A 24,814-nucleotide genomic window follows, 5' to 3' on the forward strand; every position below is an offset into this window, starting at 1 on the left:
TATAATAATAGTTTAAGTAATGTTTTTCTGCTTTTTTTATATATTATTTCGGACCTAGCTACCTATATAGCTAGAATCCGTAGTATATACTATTTATAACTAGCTATACTAGTAATAGGCTCAAGTAATAGTATCTCTAGTACTATTTTATTACTAAAATAGACTTTCTTTTCGGAATTTCTTAGTATCTCGCTAATTGAGAAGTACTTATTTTTTCTCTTTTAGGCCTTATATTATAGTATTATAGGAATAATATAGTATTCTATTACTATTACTTATAAGGTTCTTTATTCTATATTCTATAGCTTATTATAAAATATAGGTAATAAAGTATCTTTATTTATATCTATTATAAAGTCTGGCCTCTTTAATAGCCTATTAGCGGGATTACTATATCCCGGCCAGTATTCTAAAATAAAATTAAAGGCAGCTAGCTTCTTTACCTATCTTATCTATTAATTATTTAGTTTTCTCTTAGTTATAAAGTATTTCAAGTTATTATAATTTATCTTAATAATAATAATATACTAGATATATATTAGGTAATACTACTAAGTACGGAATACTAGAATAATAGCCAAGAGTTTAGAGTTATATATCTCGTATTTATTCTTAATTATAGTTATCTTTTTTAAATAGAAAGTAATAGGGTATTACCTGGCTTTTGCCCTTTTATTAAAGAGCTAGGAAATTATACTTATAATTATAAATCCTAAAGTATTCGTTTTTATATAAATCTTTAAGACTAGGTTAAAATAATAAAGAATTAGTACTATTATAAATATAATTTATAGTTTCCTAAAAGCCTTATTTGCCTTATCCGTCTAGCTAAACTAATATAGTAGTTTTCTACTAGTTTTTAGTAAATTAGTTAATCTTTTTATTATTCTAAAGTATTTATAAATAAACTTCTAGTAAAAGTTAGTAAAATTCAGGAATATTTAAACTTCTCGGATATTATTTTTTAGGGCTAGCTATTTCCTAATAATTATAACCCGGCTAGCTTTTATTTCTATATTATCTAGGCTAATTATAAATTCCAGGAACTTTATTTTCTTTATATTAAACTCGTATTTTACTAAGTTTATAAAAAGCTAGTATTACTATAATTACTTGAATATATATTAGACTATTATTATATACTATTCTAGATTCTCAAAATAAATTAAAATATTATCTAGATAGACTATATAAATAATATTTATAAGGCCTACTAGTATATAGTTAATATATATCTGAAATATTACCGGAGTATTAAATAATCTAAAGAATATAATATAGTACTTAAAATATTTATAGTATATTCGGAATATTGTCTTTTACTTATTACCTTCCTATATTTATAACTAATAATAAGTATCCTTTAAGTCTAGCTTTATATATATCTTTACTTTATAAAGCCTATCTATTATTTTACTAATAAGTAGTAATAGTATTTAGTTCTTAATAATAATTCTATTTAGATTCCGGTAATTAATATATAAATATAGGCCGCTTTCTTTCTTTGAAATAAATATAATTAGAGTACTAGCTAGGCTAGTAAAATAACGAATTTATTTCTTTTTTAAGCTAATATTAAGATATTCCTAAAAGACTTTAAGCTTCTTTTCTAATAAAATATATATAGGACTATATAGTAGTTAGGATCCTAATTCCAGATCTATATAATACTCTATTATATAATAATTAGGTAATATATTTATAGCCTCTATAAAGAATATTTAAAGAAAATCCTAATACTTTCTAGGAAATATAGCTATCTTATTTATAATAATAGTAGTAATTCTTTAGCTATTTATTATAGGATAGGCAGTTAATAAAAAAACATATATTTTATACTTTATTACTTTAGTAAACTTCCTAGTATTTAGAACTTTAATTTTCTATAATTAAATCTAGTATTTCTATATTATCTTTCTAAAGGAAATTAGAAAATTAATCTAGTAAAGCTATAGGAATTCAAGTATTATATTAATATGGTTTAGATTAAAATTATATAATATAAAATATATATTAGTTTTTTTTTGGTTTTCTAGTATATTCTTAGTAATAATCTCAAGAATATAATCTTTATATAAATAAATCCTCTTTTTCTCTAGTAAGAATAAGAGAGTTACTTTTAATATTAATAAAATACCTATATCTAAGGCTAATCTCTTCTTTATATAATTAGCCTCTATACCCGAGTTAACTAATACTTTAATTCTTTACCTATTTTTCCTTATTTTAATAGTAACCTTAATTACTATTCTTGTTTTAGGGGCCTTATTTTCTGTAATATAAACGAGTATAACTATTATAAGATATACCTATTTCTCGGCTTCTTTAGTTCTAGGTATTTATATATTTTATAGCCAGACTTATTATAGTTATAGTAAGTTAGTTTTTCCTGATTTAGGCAAGTAATAATATAGTAACCCTTTTTCTAGCAAATAAAGCAAGTTATATCTGGTCTTATAGATCCCGATACAGGTACTATATTAGATCCTGTTACTATGCTTTTACTATTCCGGTTATATAAACCTTATAATAGGGATATATTTCTCTTTTATTTCCCTTTATTATTTCCTTTTTTCTTTCTCTAATTTCCTTTCTTTTATTAACCTATTAGCTTATTATTATATTCCCGTTAAGTAGACTAGTTCAAGTTATTCTCGACTTTTATAGCCATAGAAATAAGCTTCTTTCTTTCTTATAGAGCATTCTTTTAGTAATTAATCTTGTTCCGAATCTCCTGCTTTAAGCTACTAAATAAGTTATCTTGCTCTTGCGGCAAACCTGTATATCCCAAGTTATCTAATAGGCTATTTAAGTAGGATATAAAGCTTTAAATATTCTAACCTGGCTACTATTTTATATTCTTAAACTTAATAAGGATATTATTACTATGGTTCTCCGGATCCAAGATAGAATTCTTTATAAACTTAATAAAGATCTCCTAATCCGTAGTATTAATGCCTACTAATTACTTCCTATATTTCTAGATATTCCTGGCTATATTCTTAAAGTAAGAAGTATAATATATAACCTTTATTACGTTTATAGTCCAGGTAATCCCGCTGTCTTTATATTATTTTAGCTCTGTCTAGTAGAAGAAGTCCTGGGCTTCCTTAATACTCTTTCTCTTATAGGTTAGTAATTCTCGGGTTTTTAGAGCCCTGCAAACTAAATATACCGCCGGTAGTATGACAGGTTCTATAATAGGTATCCGAATATCCTTAAGATAGCGAATCTGAGCTTCTAAATCCTCTAGATCCTTCCTTTATTATATCTCTGCTTCTAACTCAGTAATGCAATAATAAGCCGCCGCCAGCTTCTCTATTATTATTATCCTGCTAGCTAGTTCTAGGGGTATCTGAGTTCTATTTCCTTCTCCTAATTAGACGGTAGCTAGAGTAGCTAACTAGGTGCTCCCCTGGGTACCCGACTAGGTTGCCCCAGTAATAGCAGAGGCGCTTCTTCTGGTTAATATTCTAGCTATTAGTGGTTTTGTCTGTTAATGGCTTGACTACCTCGTAATAAACTGCTCTCCAAAGGTTAGATTAATTAGAATATAAGGCACGTAATAGTAGGGTAATATATAAGTAGTCAAGGTAAGTAAGCTATAGAGTAATGCTTGCAAGTATAACTGATTCCAAGAATTAATTCTAATAAGAGACTAATTAATGCCCCTTCCAAAGCTAGGAGTATTTCCTTATATATTTCCTAGTACTTAGCCAGGTATATGAAGCCCTTTACTTAATTAGGAAATCCCATACGATCCATATAATTCCGATTGCAAGCTATACCTAAAATAGGAAACTAGATTCACGATATCTGATACCTGTCTATACGCCATCACGTATGCCTATTATATTCTTTGAGAGGTCTCTCGGATATAAATAACTATTAATTAATTAATTTCTTTAAATAAAGAATAAGAAGCTTTTATTAATATATTATACTATAACTCTATTAATTTAATTTATAAGAAAAATGCTTGTTATTATTATACTAATTAATTAAAGAAGCCTTATAACCGGGCGCATGCTTTACTCGGGTAGTAAGAGATATATATACTAGCTATATCTGGGGCAAAGATATAGCAGCGTTTTTTTTTTGCGGTAATAATCTTATATTCTCTAAATAGTATATTATTATTATTGTTTCCAGACAAATTTGGTTATATTATAATTAGTTCAAAAAAATTAGGGTCTTATAAGCCTATATAACATATATTTCTTCTTAACCTCTTATAAAACGGGAAAATGTAAAGCAATACCTCCCAGAATATTAATTTGAGGTATTAATTAGGGTATTAATTAGTAATATTATTTGGGGAGGGTATTAATTAGGGGTATTAACTTTAAGAGAGCCTGAGAATTTAGTGATTCAGTACCTGGAACTTTTGCCTCGTATGTAATAATTACCTAAGCTCTCTCCAAAACTAAAGCTCTTATATATAAATAATAAATTAGATATTATTAAAACTCTAAAATTTATTAATACTTCTACTCGATACCTGGAGGGGAGGGGGGGGCGCTAAGCCAAAAAAAAAAGATTCTGCCATCGACACCCCTAATCGACACCCCGGGGGGGTATTGTTTTACATTTTCCCATTTTTGAGTGTCTCTTCTGCCTGGTTGCCTGTCGGGATCCTTCTTGTCAGTTCCACGCACTGGATGGTCTCTACGATCCTCCTAGTGACAAACAAAGTGCTGCCCTCGACTCGAAAATTTGGTGAGGAATTCCCAGCAGCATGGTTGGCTCCAATCCGGGATCCACGACGGTCAGTCAACGGTCGATTTCTCGGTCGAATTTGTGCACAAGTAAAGGATGTTAAGTCCGATTCGGGAATATCGGTCAATGCAATCTGTTTATAAAGATCTTTGGCCTCGATGCCGTAATCGATCGTGATTTTGCATGCGTCGTCCGGGGACACCAGACCAAGAATACCATAGACCTTATTAATCGACTCGTATAGGGGCGGTCGTTCTTGAACGGGAGGAGGGGCCGATTGCTTTATTGACGTTGGGGCTCTTGTATCGGAGAAGGTCGAATCGTCAAACAGCGGCGATAATATCGATTCAAGTGATGGAGATTCTAGCAATGCCGAGCAGGGCCGTTCGAGCACGAGCAAGCACAGCTAGTGGTCAAACCTAGATGAGTAGCGCTTGCTGGCATACAAGAAAGATGGCAAGCCTTGGAAGTGGATCTTCAAGAATTTCCCTGGCAGAACCCAAGCCGCAGTACGAACGCGCTGGAACATGATACGGCCCAGAGTCGAATAGATTTCCTCCCACAGGTTGATGGGACAGTTTAGCTTCGTTGTACTATACCTACTTGTCCCTTGGCATCTGCCGGGGATGAGCGCCGAAAAGGAACCGTATCTTTCAGTTGGCAAGTCCCAACTGTCTCTCTCCTTCACAACCCCAAGGAGGGTTATTTTCCACATGATTCGTTTAATGCGGCGTCCATGAGAAAATGAGCCATGGCGGCTCGGCTGGAGTCGTTGATCACGTGGGAATTTTTACAAGGAATTGTGATTTCTGATCATGCTTTTGTACGTAATCTAATTACACGTGGAATCACATAAGCTCGTTCGAGCCTATTAAAGGGCCCGAATATGCAGGAATGGAAACGTTACGTCCTTTTTAACCTTTCCAATCACAGAATGCCAGACCCTCTCGTTACTGATGCCCTGACTCACTCGCCATCCTGTACAGATTTGCTATAGAATCCTCTCTACATAATTCAAAAGTCAATTCTGCTAATTCTCCACTCGAGTCTCCATCTTGCTCTCTCACCATCAAGTCGATATTATTGATCTCCATCCCACCATCCTCGATTTCTTCAATTCCAAAAAAAACACAAAAACGCATTTAACTCACTCCCCCCGCCCCAAACGAACCCCCCCCCCCTCCCCCTTCCATACGGTTCATCAACCTAAACTGAGCTCAAGGCATCCACTAACCCCGATGTGGCGCCATCTGCATTGACTCCAAACTTATTTTTCTCGAACAAGATGCGGAGATTCCCGTGCCCAATCCCACACCCGCAGCGACCCATTGCACACATTTTGAACGTCTTGTCATCCTCACCGGGCTCAAGGGGCTCGAGAGTGATCTTGTGGTTGAAACATATCTCGTTGAGTTCGTCTTTCAGGTCGTCGAGACCTTCCTGTTTGATGCGCATGTTCAGCCAATCGTAGGCGCCTGAGAAGTATCTGCATGTATTTCAATTTGTATCAGTCTTTCCTCTTCTCTCACTTGAAGGGGAATTATGTTTGATAAAAGGTACAGGTAATTTGGTTGTTTGGATGAAAAGGTTACTTTTCTTACGTTAGGATCAGTTGTCCCATATAATCATGGTATCGAGGCTCTACACATGGATAGATGGCGTCGGTGTGAGCCTCGACCCTCCATGGTGTTCCAAGGAGGCTCGAAATCTTCCTTTCCACTTCAGGTTTCTTGGATTCGTATTGGCTTTTCACTGTAAACAATGGCGAATAAACGGTTAGTGGCGCCTAACAATACAGCCTCGAGAAGAGAATCAAAGAACCTACTGCTTTGGCGGACATTGAAAGGAAGTTTCTGGGCTACCTTCTGCTGCTGCCCACCTGCAGTGGATGTTTTGGACGGGAGGGGCACAGGAGAAGTCCTAACCTGAGTATCCCCGCGAATTCCTGATACCGTTCCTGATACCGACCCACCAATCGCGTAGAGGAGCCCTTTAGCATATGCAGCGGCTGTAGCAGCAGCGTAGTGATGCCACACGTCATTTTTGTGAGCGTCAGCATAGTCGCAGATTCCTCGTATGACGGTAACAGGCAATGTGTTCATGAGGCCTGCTGCTTCCATCTCAACGCAAATTATATTGTACTTGTCCCTCAATGCGTCCCTGAGCTTCGCATTCTTTATAAGCTTATCTCCCGACGCGATAAGGCCGTAATGAACGACCGGATCTTGAGAGTCTCGGGGATCACGCGCTATCAACCTGTCGGTGTCGTCTGCTTCGTACAGTTGATCCTTCTCTATACCTGGATGCAGGAACTTCTGGCCATTTGGTCTCGCTCGGAAAGCGTCAAGATATTGTAGGAAGCTGTAAGAACCGCTGAATGCTGCCTCTGCTTCAATCGTCCCAAGCACACCTCGTAAGCGTCTATCGGTTGGGTAAAGCCAACTCTTCTTGACAAAGCCGTCCACAGTCTCCTTTCCAAGTTCATAGCCTATGACCCCTTGTTCATCATCGGAATTATCCGCTGGTGCACCGATCACGACATCACCAAGGCGGATATCAGGTTCCAAGTGTCGCCCAGGCACTCCAGCTCCAATGCCTACCATCAGGCCATACCGAAGATTTGGAAAACTTTGCCTCATCTGAGAAACAAGGCTTGCTGCAGAGACATTGCCGATTGACTTCTTAGGCAAGCCAACTATAACAACATTGTGACCACCAACAGTGCCTGCTATGTAGTCGTTATCGTCGCCAACCTTCCCAGAGAATGTACCACTGTGCTTTTCATCCAACATAAACATAGCAGCGAGCACTTCAACTTGGAGCGCACATATCCATCCTATTGTGTAATCTTCGTATCGGAGCGTAGAAAGCATAGTGTGAGTATGAAGCAATGGAAATAATGTATGCCAAACGTTGATGACTCTCGAATCGTTGAGAATTGGAATGATGAGGGCGGCCAAGAAACGACTTGTGTGAGAAAACGACGACCGCGATAGTGACGTAACAGCAGCTTTGGCTCGGGTATAAGTATTTAAATGATATCGCGGCTGAAGTGAACGGTTGGAGGACGAAGAGGGTTAGATAACGAATATCACGATACCGTCCTTGAGAGGCAATGAAGTTCCAGGAATGAGGATGCTGAATATCGGGTACCGGGTTTGGATTGCTTGCGGAGGCGGTGCTTGCAGGAAAGATTATTTGTTCGAAGGAAACAATGAAATATTTATTGACAGGACATGGGACGCCTTTAGTATAGAATGATCAAGTGAAGCACACTCTGGTGTTGAATGATAGAATTTCAAATGAGAGGTTTTTTTTTTGAAATTCAGGGGCAAGCCTCAAAACTCCAATTTGACGCCCTGGGGTTACCCCTTTAACTTGGATCTATCATTTGCGACTTGTAACGCGACATAAGTTTCTAAAAAAAGGATTATAGGATTTTAATCGCCAATGCAGGGGCCAGTGAGACTGGAGGGTGGTTCTTCGCTAGCGATTTTGGTAGGTACGCTGTCGATGATGGGCGCTTCCGCAGCGCTCCTGCATAATGAAGTAACCCCCTTACCACCTCATCCCCTTAAACTAATGGTCTCGACGAGCGCCTCCTCGTGCCGCGCGCTCCTCAGGGTGAAGGAGGTAGCCGATGGTCAGACCTGGACGAGCAGTGCTGGCATACTCGGCCCGCAATACGCACGCGGTGGAACATGGTCTGGCCCAGAGTCAAGTAGCTTCCCTCCGCAAATGGACAGCAAGCAGCTCGACCCCTTTGCGAGCCGAGAAACTAGCTGAGCGTTCAACTGGTGATATGTGGGAATTGTACAATTTCCGAAACTTTGGCTCCTTCGAATATCTGTGCTTGCGGGGGTGTCAGTGGGGGTGGAAGCTGTGGACATCGGACGAGGGAACGGGGAGGGGGAAGGGAGGCAATGTCTTGGATCAAAAACAACTAAGGTTACGGGGTTAACCATACAATTAGTCATTTTGCTTCATAGATATCATTGTATCATACAGATTTCCCCGAAACTTTTTCAGCAAACAAATGCTCCCAGTCCTCGCCTCGCCTATGTATTTACCTCCTCCGATCACTTTGAAAGCATTCCCATCTTCAAACAGCGTCTTGAGACTGGTATAGCTCTACGGGCTGAGCCCCTTTCTTTGGGGTTTAATGCTTTCCCGTCGATCCTCTGAGACAGTGGAGTATCAGGGTTAACGGCTCGCGAACCAACACGGCTTGATTGATTGTCAGCTTCCTCTAGCATAGATGCAGTATCATGACTTGATTGGTCGGAAGAGATACGAGTAAGCAGAGCCGATGGTCAGTCCTGTACGAGCAGCGCTTGCGGGCATACAAGAAAGAGGATTGGATCTTCCGTCAATTCCCCGGAAGGACCAACGCCGCAATACTTCTCCCTATCCTTTAAGCCAAGCACAGTCTGAATTCTATCTCAGACATTCAGCAACTCCGATCAGTGACGAGCACCACCATGCGTCACGAGCATGCGTCGTGGAAACGGGGGCACCAAGACATGCATACAGCAGCGAGACCCACTATTCCGTGAACACCGGTGACAATCACACATAACACATACGATACAAGCGACGAGGACCCACGACCTGCAAGCGACGAAAGCCACGCGCAGGTATGGAAGGCCGTAAGGATCACTTGTCCAAGCAAACTTTTCGACTTTCGACTTACGGCTCGGCACGTGATCACCTTACCAAAAATTTGCCCGTAACCAAAATACCTTATTCTACGTGCGCAACCACACCTAACTCAAGTCCCTTTGTTATTATTTATTATAAGACTTGTGCGCGTAATCAAATTATGTTTCTAAGTATAAATAATTTATAATATAATTAACTATAATATTTCTGAATTATTCTCGTGAGGTTATACTAGCCCAATTATAATAGCGGGATTAATGCAATAATCGAAGGCTCAAAGTTCAAAGAATCTCATGTATTGAAAATACTAAGTTAGGGAATAAAGTAGAGAGGGATACCTTGACCTTTTAGTATTGTCCCGCCCAAGCATTCCGGCTTAGCTTCGTTTTGCACCTATTTCCGATATCCTATTCTTGGCAAATTATACTATTATATTAGCCATTATATTACCTGCCTTTAAAGAAAAGTCTAAATGCCCTCATTTAGGAAATTATTCAGGTATAAAGATAAAAGAATAAAACTATAATTATTAACCTAATTTTGTCTAATTCTAGTAGCTTATTTAAAGTCGAAATATAGTTTTAACTTTATTAAAATAATTCAGTTTCTAGTATATTCTGGCTAATTCTTATTATTTATTACTTGTAATATACTTATATTTATATTAATAATATAGTTTAAAAGTACTATATAGGCTATAATTAATATTAGAACTATTATTACCGGGTATTTTTTTTAAATAGAAATAGTAATTCAAGTTTATTTATTAAAATAAGCTTTAATATAATAGCTTATTTACTTTTTTTTTACTTGAAATAATAAAGCTTTATTTAATTAGTTTTCGGGCTTTTTCGAGCTTAATCTAAATAACTCATATATTAAGGCCAAATATTAAAGCTATTCTATTATTAAATTTCCGGGCTTTAAACTTTAAGATCTTTTTCTTATAAAAGCTTTTAAGAGGCTTTTTAATTTAGCTAATAATATTATATACTAACTTATTAATATTTATAAGATATTTATTTTTTGCTTTAGATTTTAGAATTATTTACTAGCTTTTAGTTTTAGACTAGTACTTTTTATAATAATTATTACTTAATATCTTATATTTCTTAATTATAATAAGTTTCTTAATACTAGTTTAATTAATCTTATTATTATTAGATTTCTTTTTATTATTAAATTTCTCTTTATTAAATTTCTTATTACTTTCTAATATTTTATATTTCTTAAATATATTATTTTTATTTTTATTAACTTTTTTAATACCTAAATTAATAAAATTAATATATTAATATTTCTTATTAATATTATTTATTTTACTTATTATTATTAGTAGCCAAATTTTTTACTTTATTATTTTTAAAAGTAATATAAGCTATATTTTATATATTAATTTATTTTTAAATAAAAGAATTATTATTTCTATTTATAAAAGTAATTTAATTAATAATTATATTATAAATAATTATAATTACTAAATTTGAAATATTAATATTATTAGGTCTTATAAAGTTATTAATAACCTTAAAATCTATTTGAAATATAATATTCTTATTAATTTCCTTAATTTCGGCTATAATAATAAAATAAATATATTAAATTAGGCTATAATACTATTTTATAATTCTAATAGAATTATAAGCTTTTATAAGAATAATTTTAACCTTGGTTTCTATAATATTTATAAGCTAAGTAAACTTTTTATTAATAAACTGCTTTCTAGTATTTACTATAATTTAATTAAAAGAACTTAAATAAATATTAATCTAATACTATTTTAAAATATCCCAAGTATATAATATACTAATATTTTAAAGCTATTAGCTAGTTTAATATCGAGTGCCTTTATTAATAATATAAAATATAAGCTTATTAAAAATATAGAAAATATTAATAATAATAAAGTAATTAAAGCTAATATTATTTCTTAAATTAAACTTAAATTAAACTTAAATTATTTTAGTAATTATTCCAATTTCTAGTATTATTTATAGTATTTTATAAGATACTTAAAAGCTTTTATATTAATATTATAGCCTATTTATTCTAGTATATTTTGAAGATTATTAATAAATAAATAATTAAAATAATAATATAAATATTATTATAAGTATAAGATCTAGGGCCTAGAAGATATAATTAGACTATTTCTATTTTAATAATTTAAAGCTAAAGAGAGAAGAAGATCTCAAAGAAGCCTCGGATCTAAATAATTACAAGCTATATACGGGCCCATATACTAGCTTAAGCTCGGGGTCACGTGCAATAATCAGGTAACTACAGATACCTTACTTAGATACCAGATAACCTCTCTAGCTCTAGTCTAACCCCTACTAGTATTATATATTATAATAACCATAATATTACTCCCTTTTTTAAAGTAAGCTTATCTCCAAGCTTCGAAAGTTCTTATTAAATTTCCAAGTTACAGGTTATATATTAAAGGCTAGTATCTTTTACACGTGACTTTAAAGGATTTCTATTCATATTATATAGTTCCGGTAATATATTATTCTTAGTATAGTTTAACTAATAAGAGAGATTCTGGGGCAGTTCTAGCTATTCGGAGTTCTTATTATAGAAGCTCTAAAGAGCTAGGGCACTATTACTTAATAAGGAAGCAGGATATTACTCCGGATCTGGGTCCTATTCTTTCTACTAAACTCGGTACTTTAGCTTCCTATAAAATAGTTTTACTACTTATATCTCTTGAATTTTATACTCCGTTTCCCGGTTTTATAGTTCTAATAATAGAGGCTCCGGATTTACTTATTCGGAAAAGAAGTTATCTAAATCTTTATATAGCTTCTCTATATAAAATACCGGATATATTCTTATTAATTTCGGAAGCTTAAGCCTAAAGAAATATCTTACTTATTCTAAGATTTTATATAGTTCTTCTATTTAGTAAGCTAGCTTATGGCTTAAATAATTATTCTTCTAGTACTTAGTAATAATTTATATCTTATTTCCTATTTTAAAGTTTACTAGTTAATAGTACTTATTAGCTTAAGTAATATAATATTCTTATACTTATATTATATTTTCCTATATCTTTTACTATAATTTATAAAGCCATATTACTAGAGCCTTTGCCTCCTATCTATTTAGCTCTTCTTTTAAGGTACCTAATTATATTTAGGTTTCCTAGTTAAATAATATCCGTAATTTATAGCCCTTTTTTATAAAAAACAGGAATTAGCCTATAATCTCGTAAACCAGAGCTATTTACTAGTAGTTAATTATTACTATTTATTTATTCTAATTATCCTAATAGTAATTCATATAGAAATATAGCTATTAGTTAAAGTACTAGTTAATAATCTCTATCTAGCTATTAGTTTAGGAATAATTAGTAGTTAATAACTTGAACTTTATACTAATATATTTATAGAACTTACTTTAGAAATCTAATATAAACTAGAGGCCTTAATTAGATACTATAGTCTCTAGAATACTAACTTAGTAAACTATATAAGTAAGAAATAGAAGTACTAACTCTTTAGCTATTATTATATCTCGAATAGGAATTATAATAGGGTACTTATCTAGGTAATTAATAAAGATTACTACTATATTATATTTATTTCTATTCTTTAGGCATTTCTTAAAATCTACTAATATATATTACTAGGGGTAATTAGGAACTAGTAATAAATACAAGAGCTTTAGCTTCTTATTTTTAGGAATATGAGATTATTAGTAAGTATAGTAATTATTCTTATACTAATTAATATCTATATCTTGGCCTAACTAGTAATAGCAGGCCTAAAGAAGCTATTAAAGCTTGGCTTATCCTAGATATCTTATTAGGGGCTATATATATATCTCCTAAATAAGAGTAATATATAAGAATATCTCGGATATTATTATATTATTAGATATAAATAGTTTACTATATTATAAAAAAAGGCCGTTTTATAATATCCAAGTACTTTCTTTCTTATTTCTTGCTTTATCTTATAGCTCTCCTAACTCTAGTAACTCTCGGTTCTTACTTAATAGCTTATTTACTAGCTAGATATTATTATATTAGGTTTCTTCCTAAGCCGGGCTTATAAAGGCCTTAATTAGGGCTAACTAGAGATCCTATATAATATTATTATTAATCTTTTATTATAAGAGGAGAATTTAGGTCTAATAGGCTACTATTACTTTATTCTAGATAATTATATTCTTATATTTCTTATTTAGGGTATCTGCTTATTTATTTAACTTACTTACTTAATATATAAGCTTAAAATAATAATAAGAAAAATACTTTACTTAGTAAACTTATCTTACTAAGAGCTTTTTTATAATTATAAAGTACTCGAGAGCTTAGTAGTTTAAATAAATTATAAAGAGTACCTTCTATAGATCTTTTAGTTCCGCTTATTATTTAATTAAGAAAAGAATAATAATAAGTATCTCTTTATTATAAATATTATAATTTAGCTCTACTAACTATATAGTTTTAAAAAAGAATACTATTAGGTACTAGAGTTTATCTAGGGATCTTATTATAAGAGAATACTAGCTATAACTCTATTTAATATATTTGTTTTAATTATAATAAGGAAGTTCGAATTATAGTAATATAGAATTAATACTAAGAATATAGCTTATTTTAGCTTAATAAAACATTTTTAATACTAATCTATTTACTTAAACGAAACTCCCTTATATATTAGAGCTATTAGAGGCTTTACTATATAGCTATATTCCGTAATAAAATACTAATAAAAGTTATAAAAACCTAGAAAGTCTTATATTTCTTTAATTATCTTTAGTAATTACTAGTTCTTAATAATTACTATCTTATCTGAATTTACTTTAATATTTCTAGTAAAAATAATAAAGCCTAAATACTTTATATAAATAATCTTAAACTCTAATTTCTTAATATTTACTTAGAGGCTAGTATCCTATAATTACTAAAAAAACCTTTTATATATAGTTTTTATATTCTAGGGAATTATTTAAATAAATCAGGATATTATTTAAGTAAGCTATATAAAAGATATTAAAGTAATTAAAGAAAATATTATTTATATATCTCTAATATATAATAGGGCTATTAGTTAGGCCTTCCTAAAGAACTTTATACTTATAGGTCCTATATCTCGTATAGAATATTATAAGTTCTTCTAATTCTGGGTTTATTTAGATCTAATAAAATACTTACTAAATATCTAGCTTTATATAAACCTTGGCTTAAGCTAGCTATATAAGAATCTTATAAATAAAAGAAAAGAAAAAAAATTCTTTTATATTAAGTTATTTAGCTTATAATAGTTAATATAGAATTAGAAAGCTCTATTAGCCTTCTTTATAAAAAAGATTAGAAATATAAAAGAAAACTAGCTTGGCTTAATAAAGCCTTATTAAAGGTTCTCTTTAAGGAAATATTTAATCTCTTATAGCTTATAAATTAACTATTAATAAAGCAGGAAATATTCTAGGCTTTCTAGGCCTTTGAAATTATTAATCTAAATCTTATAATTATATAATTAATATAAAAATAAGATATTTAATACTTTTTTTAAAAAGATATTTATAAAATCCTTAAGCTTCTTTAATAAAACTCTTATAAGCTACTATAGCTCCGTTTCTTCTAGCTATTATTTACCCGGAATAAACTTATTCTCTTACTATAATTCTAGCTCTTTATTAATCTCGAAAAATAATATTATAAAAAAAAGATTCTTCTTTTTCTATAAGTTTATCTAGAAAGTAGCTAGCGAGATATTTATAATATTAATTATAGGCCTTAATTAGCTCTTATGGCTTTTCTTTAGATAATATAATTTTAATATTTCTGTCTCTAGTTTAGAAGAAACTTCTATATTTCCTAAGGCTACTTATATTTCTCTATAGTATTAAGCTTAATTCTTTTATTATATATAGCTTTCTGAGCCCGGATTAGGAAAAGAATAAGAGAATTTCTTCTTTATAAGCTAAGGTCTCTAGAACTTATCTATAGCTATAGTTTTATTTCTTCTATTTATATCTTTTTAATACTAGTTACTTTTTCCAGGTTCTAAGTTCTTATATATAATAATTAGAACCTTATTTTAATTCTTTTTTCTAGGCTAATTATCTGGCCAGATTAATCTTCTATTCTTATAATTAATTAGAATACTAGTATTTATAAATTACTATTATCCTAAAATTATATTATATTTTCCTAGTCCTATAACTAGTATAAGTACTAGAACCTTTTATTTATTAATTAAGAATATAAGCTTAATATAATAAGTAATAAGTGCGGCCTACTTACTATTAAATCCTTTTATATTATAGGGTAATACTAATTAAATAAGCTTAATATCTAGAAATTATTTAATTATTCTTATAAACTTAGAATTAATAAAAGTACATTTATTTACTCTAATATTAATAAGAAAAGAAGTCTTAATACCTAATCTATTATTACTAATTAATGCACGTAAAGATTACAGAGTAGGGAGTTGCATTAGATAGTAAAAGAGTTTATTAAACTAACTAGAAAAGAGCTTAAGTAAAGTATAAAGCTTCAGGAAGTGAGTACACAGATCCTGACTAAGCAGAGCAATTGCACTAGCCCCAATTCAGTAATTCTCACTATAATATACCCCCCAGGAAGGCATAATACCGTATTCTACCTATTTTACCTAATTAGAGAGCTTTAAAATAGCAAAATTCGTCTAATATATAGGTTTTATAGAGCCGCATTAATATTCCGATCCAAATAGGCTTAGTATATATTATTTCCCCAGATTACCGAATTCCAGGGGACCCCTATATAAACCCCCCCTTTTTACTAACTCCAGAGCCTCTAATTAAATACTCTTCTTTAATATCCTTCCAGAGATTCCTTCCTAAGCTTCCGATTATTACAAATATGGCTTTTACCTCTTCTCGCACTACTATTAAGTTAATTCCGGCTCGTAAATCCAAGGTATTTTTAACCCAAAACATATTCTTGCTTTACCTTTTACTAACTTTAGATAGTATTAAGTAGCTTGCAAGTCCGCCGTAAGTATAGCTCTTGACTATTAATATAAAGCTTACTTTTAATAGAGTATTAAGGTTCAGATTCCTATAGTATCTTCTAATACTTCTAGTACCTCTTTATTAAAGATAAAGAAGTCTATACCAAAGCCTTACACTTCTCGTCCTACTTATACTAGTCTTAGAAAGATTCCTTATATAGATTATTATAAGTTCTCTATACTATTCCAAAGCTCGTTTTGACTTAATATAGTCTTATCCGCTCTAAAGGGCAAGAGTAATAGTTCTTGCTATAATACTATTAGCCAAGGTTCTCATTACTAGAAATATACTTCTGGTTATTCTTATTTAGCTATTCCAATCTCTTATATCCCTATTATATAGCTCTTTCTTACAGAACTTCCGATTACCAAAGATATTATAAGCTCTCTTTTCTTAATTCTCTTTTATAAATTCTAACTATTTTAAAGTATTTATCTGCTCTTAGGCACTCTATTTATACTATACTTAAGATTATCAAATCTAATAAAGAGAATAGTAGTAAGAGCTCTTCTACTAAGGTTCAAGAGACTATTAAGAGAAATGAGAAGTAGTCCAATCAGGTAAAAGGCCTTCTATATAAGCTTATTAATACTATAGTAAAGTGCTTTTAGATCTCCTGCTATTAGCTCTCAAGCTCTATTATTTTAATAGATTTTATAAATAAAAGGCACAAATAAAAGCCTCTTTTTATATTATTTAATTATTTTAATCTTTATTCTAATATCCTAAAGATTTAATAAAGCTCTAAAGTTCTCGAATTTAAATCGGGATAGATTTTTCATAAGTCCGTCTACGGGTATATTACTCATTTAAAAATATATAACTTGAAATATGCCTTTACTATACTCTTAATATAGCCATATATTCTAGATATTAATATAACGGAGCTTTATAGTAATTCTTTTATTCTCTCTAATAATTAGTTAAATAGTCTACTTATTATTATAAAATATAGTCCAGAGCTCTCCAAGATCTAAGTATAAATCTCTAAATAGCCTCTAGAGAGCCATAGTCTCCTTTGCTATATAAGCGACTTTATATATTTCTAATTTAGTTAAAGAGATAGTTATAGAGCTCTATTAAGCAGCTTTCTATAATATTAAACCTCCAAATAAGGAAATCATATACCTATAGCTTAATTATTATATATTCAGGTCATTTATATATAAAGCATTAGATATAATCTATAGCTATATCTCTCTATATTCCCCATTATACTAAATTACTAGAAACCGGGTTCTAAACAGGTATTAGAAAGCCTAATCTATAGCTATAAAGTACTCTAGAGCAGGATTTGTTAAGAACTAAAAGAATACTAAAGCGGCAAAAGCTATATCTAGCCTAATTATAATTATAGTATAAAGCAATAATCTAATCTTCTCCTAATACGCCTTAATTTAATATAAATAAGCTTGACTACTATATTTCCGAAGATTAATTCCAGGTAATAAAGTACTAGGGCACTTCCTATCTACTACCCTAAACTTCTTAGTAATCTTCTTAATATAGGTATTATAAACTAGCCAGAGCTTTTTAGCCTTCCGATCTCTAATTATATAAATCCCTAGAAATTACTCTATATCTCATATATTATAAAGCTCGTAAACTATCTTAATCTGAGTAATAATTAATTAAGTATATACTTTATTATTCTTATAGTAAAGTACTTAAAAGTCATTTATATAGAATATAATAAAGACCTTATAATCTATATCCATATAAATACAGGGCTCTTTATTAAGTCTAGAGAGTCTAATTCTCTTGAGAATATCTATCTAGTATTTATACTATAAAACAGGAAAGTCTTATAGCCTATATAGAGCTTGATCTACCTCTACTATATATCCTAGTACCTTGAAACCGTCTAGTAGCTTATATACTACTATAGGCCTATTAGAATCTCTTTCCATATTAATAAATACATTTATAATATCGAATTACTTTATTTCCAGATTAAAATAAGCCATAATTATACTAGCTACTTAAAAAGACCTTACTACAAGTATAGTAATATATATAAACAGGAGTAATATCTCTTTTTAGAGATCTCTACAAATTACTAGCCTTAAGTAATACCAAGTAATATATCTATTAGAATCAATTTTATACGTAAATATCTATTTCAAAGGAATCGGAAATATACTTGCTTTATTACTAGAAATAATCCTCTAGTAATTTCGAGCTTTAAAGTTATTAATCTCTAGTTTAGTATCCGATTTAAAGTACTTCCTAGCTAGGTACTTCTCCAGATTATTCTATATCTTTAGAGCCTTCAGAAAATCATTAATATGAATTTTTCTCATTATTATATTACCCAGAGCACTCTACTCTGGATATGCTCTTAATTAAACTACTACCGTAATTACGGTATATATAGTCTTATAATCAAATCCCTTCTTATAATCCTCTAGCTAATTAGGCCAGAGAAACCCTAAAAGAGATTCTAAATAATTAATCTAATTCAATTTATCTATTATTTATAGTAGTATACTTACTATAGTAATTATACTATTACTAGCTCTACCTGGATCTCTATCCTAATTATTTCCCTTATATAAGCACGTTTGAATTAGCCTATTTCTGGTTTTAATAATTAGCTTCCTTATTTATTTTCTCTTTAGTTTTACTATTTAATCTTCTACTTTAGCTAAGCTATTTACTCTTTCTATAGAGAATCCTCCCATTTCTATTAAGCTATCCGCTTGTTCTATAGGTGAGCTTCCTGCTTCGCTTATAGGAGCTATTAGTAAACCTTATTACTAGTCCTAAGAAGATCCTTCCCTGCTTTTATTAGTTTAGTATACTTCCCTAATAGTTCTAATATACTCTATTATATCTCTCTCTATAGTACTAAGCCTTCTTGAGAGCTTAGTATCTTTATTTCTACTACTCCTAGGCTCTAGTATACTTTCTGGCTCTGGAGTACTTTATGGAATTATAAGTCCTATTCCTAGTAAGGCTATAGAGCTCCCTACTCCCGAGTCATAACTAATTAATACGCTTGTAAGCTCTTTTAATTATTAGTTCGTTTGCTTATTATTCCCTAGTTCAGGCTTATTTTCTATTTACTCTAATAAGCTATTATATTACAATTCCTTATTCTCAAAAATTAATTTAGTATCCTAAATCTCATTCTCTAAAAGCAGTTCTACTATATCCTTTATAATCTTTATACTATAGCCTTTAGTATATTCATAATCCTTTTTATAGAGTATATTCTCATTAAATATAATATTATATATAATAATTACTTTATTAAATACGGGAACCCAGATTTTGTAAATATTAGATATAATATATCTAACTAAATATCCGATATACCCGTATAATATAACCTTAAATACTCTCTTATTCCGTCCTACTTCATAGTCCTTAATTATTAGATATGCCCTAGAACTATATATATAAATCCCATTCTAATTAGGCCTGAGATTAACTATTATTTAAGCTATAAGCTCTAGGTCATATTAATAGAAATAATTACGGAACTACAAATCAAGTACTTTATTCGGTATTCTCTAATAATTTATATATAAGGGGCTCCGATTATATAAGTAGATTGCGGCTATAGAGCTCTTCGGCTATAGCTTTTCAGGTAAATTAGCTATTAAGCATATTATAATAGCCTTATTTATAATCTCCTACCCTGCTTACTTAATACTACTATTTGGCTCATATATATATAAAAAAGAAAACTCGATTTTAATACCTTCTTTCTTTGCCCAGATCTAATAGGCTAATATTCCTTAAATCGGAATAACTACTTTCTCCTAATTATACTTAATATAAGTAATTAAAAGATTATATTACTTATATATCTACTATTTAAAATCCCTAATTATATTAAATACTACTAAACCCCCTTTACTTTATAGAAGATATCTAAAGAGCTTTCTACTAAATTCGTCCTTAATTATTAGAATCTAGCTCAAACTATTATAGCTATTTAGGTAATTAAATAAGTCCTATAAGATCCTCTAAAATAGTCAAACAGACTTCCTCTTAGTTAGCCTATACAAGATTACTTACCTGGCATATACCTAAGTACAAAATTCACATATAATTCTTATTAGTCCATTAATTTTCATATTATATATGTAATTAATAAGCTTTTATAGAGCTTTATAGGCTAAATACCCTGCTCTCGTATACTATTTTTCTTCTAAATTACTTCTCGGCTTAAGATACTTCCTAGATCTCTTATACCGAGCTCTAATTAAATATTCGAGTATTAGAAACATAAGTATATTACTAGTACTAGTAGGAATTTCGAACGGAACATTAGAATAAGTAGAGAATAGCTTATATTTAAGGAAAACTAAATTAAACCTATACTCTAATTATATTAATATCACGTTCTCTTTATAATCTCCTAGTCTAATTATAAGATTATATTCATAATATTAAGCTTTCTTTTCTGCCAGGCAAGCTTTAGAAATAATATTTATATAAAATTCTTTAATAACTATAATATTATAAAGAATTAGATCTTTAGTATATAGTCCTATAAGTCTATTAATTACGTTTTTAATTATACGAGTACTATATCTAATAATCGGAAGACTAGTTATTCCTGCTTCTATATAATTATTAATTTTCGCCTTAATAAAAGTACTAGAATTAATTAGATCCTTACTATTAACCAGGTATATAGTACCATAGTTATCTAGTAAGGTACTCTAAGAGAGCAGATATCTTAAGAAATCGAGTATTATATAGATCTCCTAGCCTAGGCTCTGGATTATAAGTATAAGATTTACTAGAGCAGTATTAAAGTTCCTAGGAAACTAGGTTCCGGATACTTTAGGCTCCTTTTTAGAACTAGTACCGGATATTAACTTCTCTATAGCTTATCTACTAGTAATTTTTATACCGTATTTCTCTTTTAGCTAAGGTTTTAGATCCTTCTAATACTCGGTCAAGATTCTTTCCCGGATTTTTCTAATCTATTCCTTATTAGGCTTAAATTTTATTTAAGTTTTACTTAATCCGGTAATTATAATTTCTATAGTAATATAGCTAAGTAAGTCCCACTTATACTTATAGGTTTTAGAACCCTTATAAGGGTACTTATAGCACTTATTCTTATCTAAATCGGGTTTACCATCTAATCCTTTACTAGTTTAATTCCCGAGTATAGCAAAGATTATAGGAGCTCCTAAGTACTTAGTATTTTGGTTTTCCAAAATAATCCAATTAAATACCTGGCCATACTATTCGAGTATAAGGATTAGAAGCCCTAGCTCGTCTTTACTATATAGATTACTAAGCTATTCTATTACCCAGGTTAGTATGAGTTTCCGCTAGAGGGCTATTAAGAACTCAATTACTACTAGAGTACCTTCGATTTCGGCAATTTTGAGAGCTCTGGCTCTATTAAGTACCTTCTCCTAATTAGTAAACTAGTACTTTAGGCTTACTCCTTCTTTACTTACTTATAATAGGACCGAGCTATATACTCTCCGAGCAGCAGTAATTTATACTATATTTATAGAACCGTATTTCATTAATAAAGCCTTGAGAACCTCGTAAATAGAGCTCTGCTTACTCTCTTTGAGGCCTAATATAGAGTTTATAAGAATCTCTATATTAACTATTTAACGGAGCCACTACCTAATCACACGGTAGCATACTAGCTTATTCGTCCAGTCCAGTTTCTTGATCTTATAGTCCCGTAAGAGCGCCAAATAGTAATCTCTAATATCCCCGAATATTACAGGCTATAGAGATACTGGTTTTAATTCTTTTTTAACTATAGGTCGAGTATCTTTGTCCCAATTTTCTGCATTAACTTAGTATCTGGTATAGTAATTCTCTGTTTCCTTTAGTATAAGCTCGTTAATTATAGGGAAAGGCCTGGGAGGAGCTACCATATTCGTTTTAATTACTTTATTATTAAATAGGTTAATCTTATCCCAGATACCCTTATTACCGGCTACTCTATAGAGAGCGTCGAACCAGTCCGCCCAGAAACTATAGTTCTTTAGGACAATAATCTTTACCGTAGCTTCTGACATAATCGTAATTAAGCTTTAGAAACTATAAGAACTATGGAAATGGTTTCTATTAATTAGTTAATATCGGAAATACGAACTAAAATGTGATTTTCGAAGAATAAATTAAATAAGCTCTTGAATACTCTCTGCGGCATACTAATTAGGAAGCTTATTAGTGCAAGGCCGGGCTTATAACTAATATACATAAAGATTACAGAGTAAGAAGTTATATTAGATAGTAAAAGAGTTTATTAAACTAACTAGAAAAGAGCTTAAGTAAAGTATAAAGCTTTAGGAAGTAAGTATATAGATCCTAACTAAGCAGAGCAATCGCACTAGCCCTAATTCAGTAATTCTCACTATAATACTAATTATATAAGAAAATAAAAATACTTTATTTCTTAGTAACTAGCTTAAATTAATTTCTATTATATTTATATAATATGGCCCTAAAGAGAAAACTTCTTTTAGGAGTTCTCGTTTTCCTATTCTATATTCTTAGATAACTTACTTATAATAAGTATTACTAGCTTAGCTACTAAGACTTATTTTATATACTTTATTTTAGGTTTTAGATAATTCCTAGATATATAACTAAATCTATTATAATTATAGTACTTAAGATTTAAGAATCTGGGCTTTAGGATAATAGGCTTATCTATTACTAGAGTCTTAGGAATAGGCTTTATATAAGGGGCGCCTTCTGAGCTTAGCTTATTTATATCTTTATTAGCTTTCTTAGATACCTGGTTTTTCTTTTTATAATAAGCTTGGATTTACTAATTATTTATAATATAATATTATATAAACTTTATAATATAAATAGTCGAATTATTATAGTATATAGCTATAGCTTCTTAAAGCTTTTAGGTAAGTTTATTATTTAGGTTATTCTTAAAGTCTTATAGATTAATATTTCTATCTATTATATATCTTAGAAATAAAATATAAAATTCCTAAAAATCTAGCCCTTTTTTATAAATAGCTTCTTAAAGGCTTGCCAAATATTATATTCTTTATTTGAGTTACTATATAGCTTCTCTAGATAAGTATATAGTTCTCTAATAATCTTATATATATATTAACTATTCTAATTTAGGTAAGAAAAGATTAGTATAAGAATATAGCTATTTATATAGCCGGAAATATAAATAATCTTAAGGTTCTTTATTTAGTAAATATTAGAATTACTATAAAGCTTATTCTTAATCTAAACTAACTAATTATTAAAGGCAATATTATTCTTAATTATATCTTTAAAAATAAGAGAATTAGAAAATTTAACTAAATATTTATTTTTTAGAATAAAGAAACTAGTTATTTCTATAGGCTATATAATAAGCTTTTTAATAATAGCTTTATTTTTTTATAAGATTTGCTTAGTTTCTTTTAGCTAATTATAATAATTCTTGCTATAAGTAAGAATATTATATATCTTTAGAATTAGCTTAATAATTTTCTTATATAAAGCCTCTAGGTTCTAAAGTAACTCTTGGAAGTCTGCTTTTAATAGAGTAAGTTCCTCTTTTTTCTCGGCTTTCTAAAAGAAAGTATTTCTCTTATTATAAATATTAATGGAATATTTGGACTTCTTAGAAGATTTAATAAGAGATTCTAGTTTACTTTCTAGTAATATACTAGTAGTATCTCGTATTATAGCTTCTTCTAACTTATCTAGTTATTCCGGAACTTGCTTTCTTATAAATCTTTATTTAGTAATAAGGTTATTAGCCTATTTCCTTATCTAGCTAGTCTAGAGCTTTCTTACCTAGTTATTCTAGGGCTTTCTTTTATTCTAATATTAGTTAATTAGTACGGGAATAGCTATAATATATTATATTTATACTTATTAAAAACTAATTAGATAAGTATTATTTAAATCCTCTATAGAATTAAGAAATAAGTAAGCTTTGAATTATATTATAAGTATAAGATCTAGGGCCTAGAAAATATAATTAAACTATTTCTATTTTAATAATTTAAAGCTAAAGAAAAAAGAGGATCTTAAAGAAGCCTCGAATCTAAATAATTATAAGCTATATACGGGCCTATATACTAGCTTAAGCTCGGGGTTATATATAATAATTAGGTAATTATAAATGCCTTATTTAGATACCAGATATCTTTCTAGCTCTAGTCTAATTCTTACTAGTATTATATATTATAATAACTATAATAGATATTATAATTTGACTTTTATAAAAAAGCAGGAATTATAAATAAAGAATTCGGAAATAAAGCTTTATAATATAGTATTCTAAAATAGGAAAAAATATCTAAAATATTATATTATAGATATAAAATATTTAGTAAAAATAATAAGATAATTAATAATATTATTAAAATAGATCCCTAGCTTATTTATATTAGTTAAGCTAAATAAAAATAAAATCTTTATAAATATAATATAGAATTAT

At 30.1% G+C, this 24,814-nt stretch overlaps 3 protein-coding genes across 3 annotated transcripts; 1 reads left to right on the forward strand and 2 right to left on the reverse strand.

The window, feature by feature from the left end:
• Nucleotides 1-974: 974 nt before the first annotated feature.
• K444DRAFT_525286 (uncharacterized protein) lies at nt 975-1,232 on the reverse strand (the record flags this gene model as incomplete). The annotated part of the gene is given in 3 exon segments (XM_024874431.1): nt 975-1,094; nt 1,114-1,129; nt 1,144-1,232. Coding segments are annotated over 3 exon segments (225 nt in total), but the record flags the coding sequence as incomplete, so codon positions are not given.
• Nucleotides 1,233-6,689: 5,457 nt separating this feature from the next.
• Nucleotides 6,690-7,592, reverse strand: K444DRAFT_493782 (purine and uridine phosphorylase; the record flags this gene model as incomplete). Its single annotated transcript, XM_024873250.1, has 1 exon — nt 6,690-7,592. A coding segment is annotated over one exon (903 nt), but the record flags the coding sequence as incomplete, so codon positions are not given.
• Nucleotides 7,593-8,077: 485 nt separating this feature from the next.
• K444DRAFT_360747 (uncharacterized protein) lies at nt 8,078-8,673 on the forward strand. The gene has a single exon (XM_024872181.1). It carries the CDS (start codon nt 8,170-8,172, stop codon nt 8,503-8,505), a length of 336 nt encoding a protein of 111 aa, XP_024738922.1. The 5' UTR covers nt 8,078-8,169; the 3' UTR covers nt 8,506-8,673.
• The last annotated feature ends 16,141 nt before the right edge of the window (nt 8,674-24,814 follow it).

The sequence above is a fragment of the Hyaloscypha bicolor genome, assembly GCF_002865645.1.
Source record: "Hyaloscypha bicolor E unplaced genomic scaffold K444scaffold_55, whole genome shotgun sequence".
Classification (NCBI taxonomy): domain Eukaryota; kingdom Fungi; phylum Ascomycota; class Leotiomycetes; order Helotiales; family Hyaloscyphaceae; genus Hyaloscypha; species Hyaloscypha bicolor.

Coding starts and splice junctions, on each gene's coding strand:
- K444DRAFT_360747 (XM_024872181.1), top strand. CDS start 8,170: ATGCAGGGGCCAGTGAGACTGGAGGGTGGTTCTTCGCTAGCGATTTTG.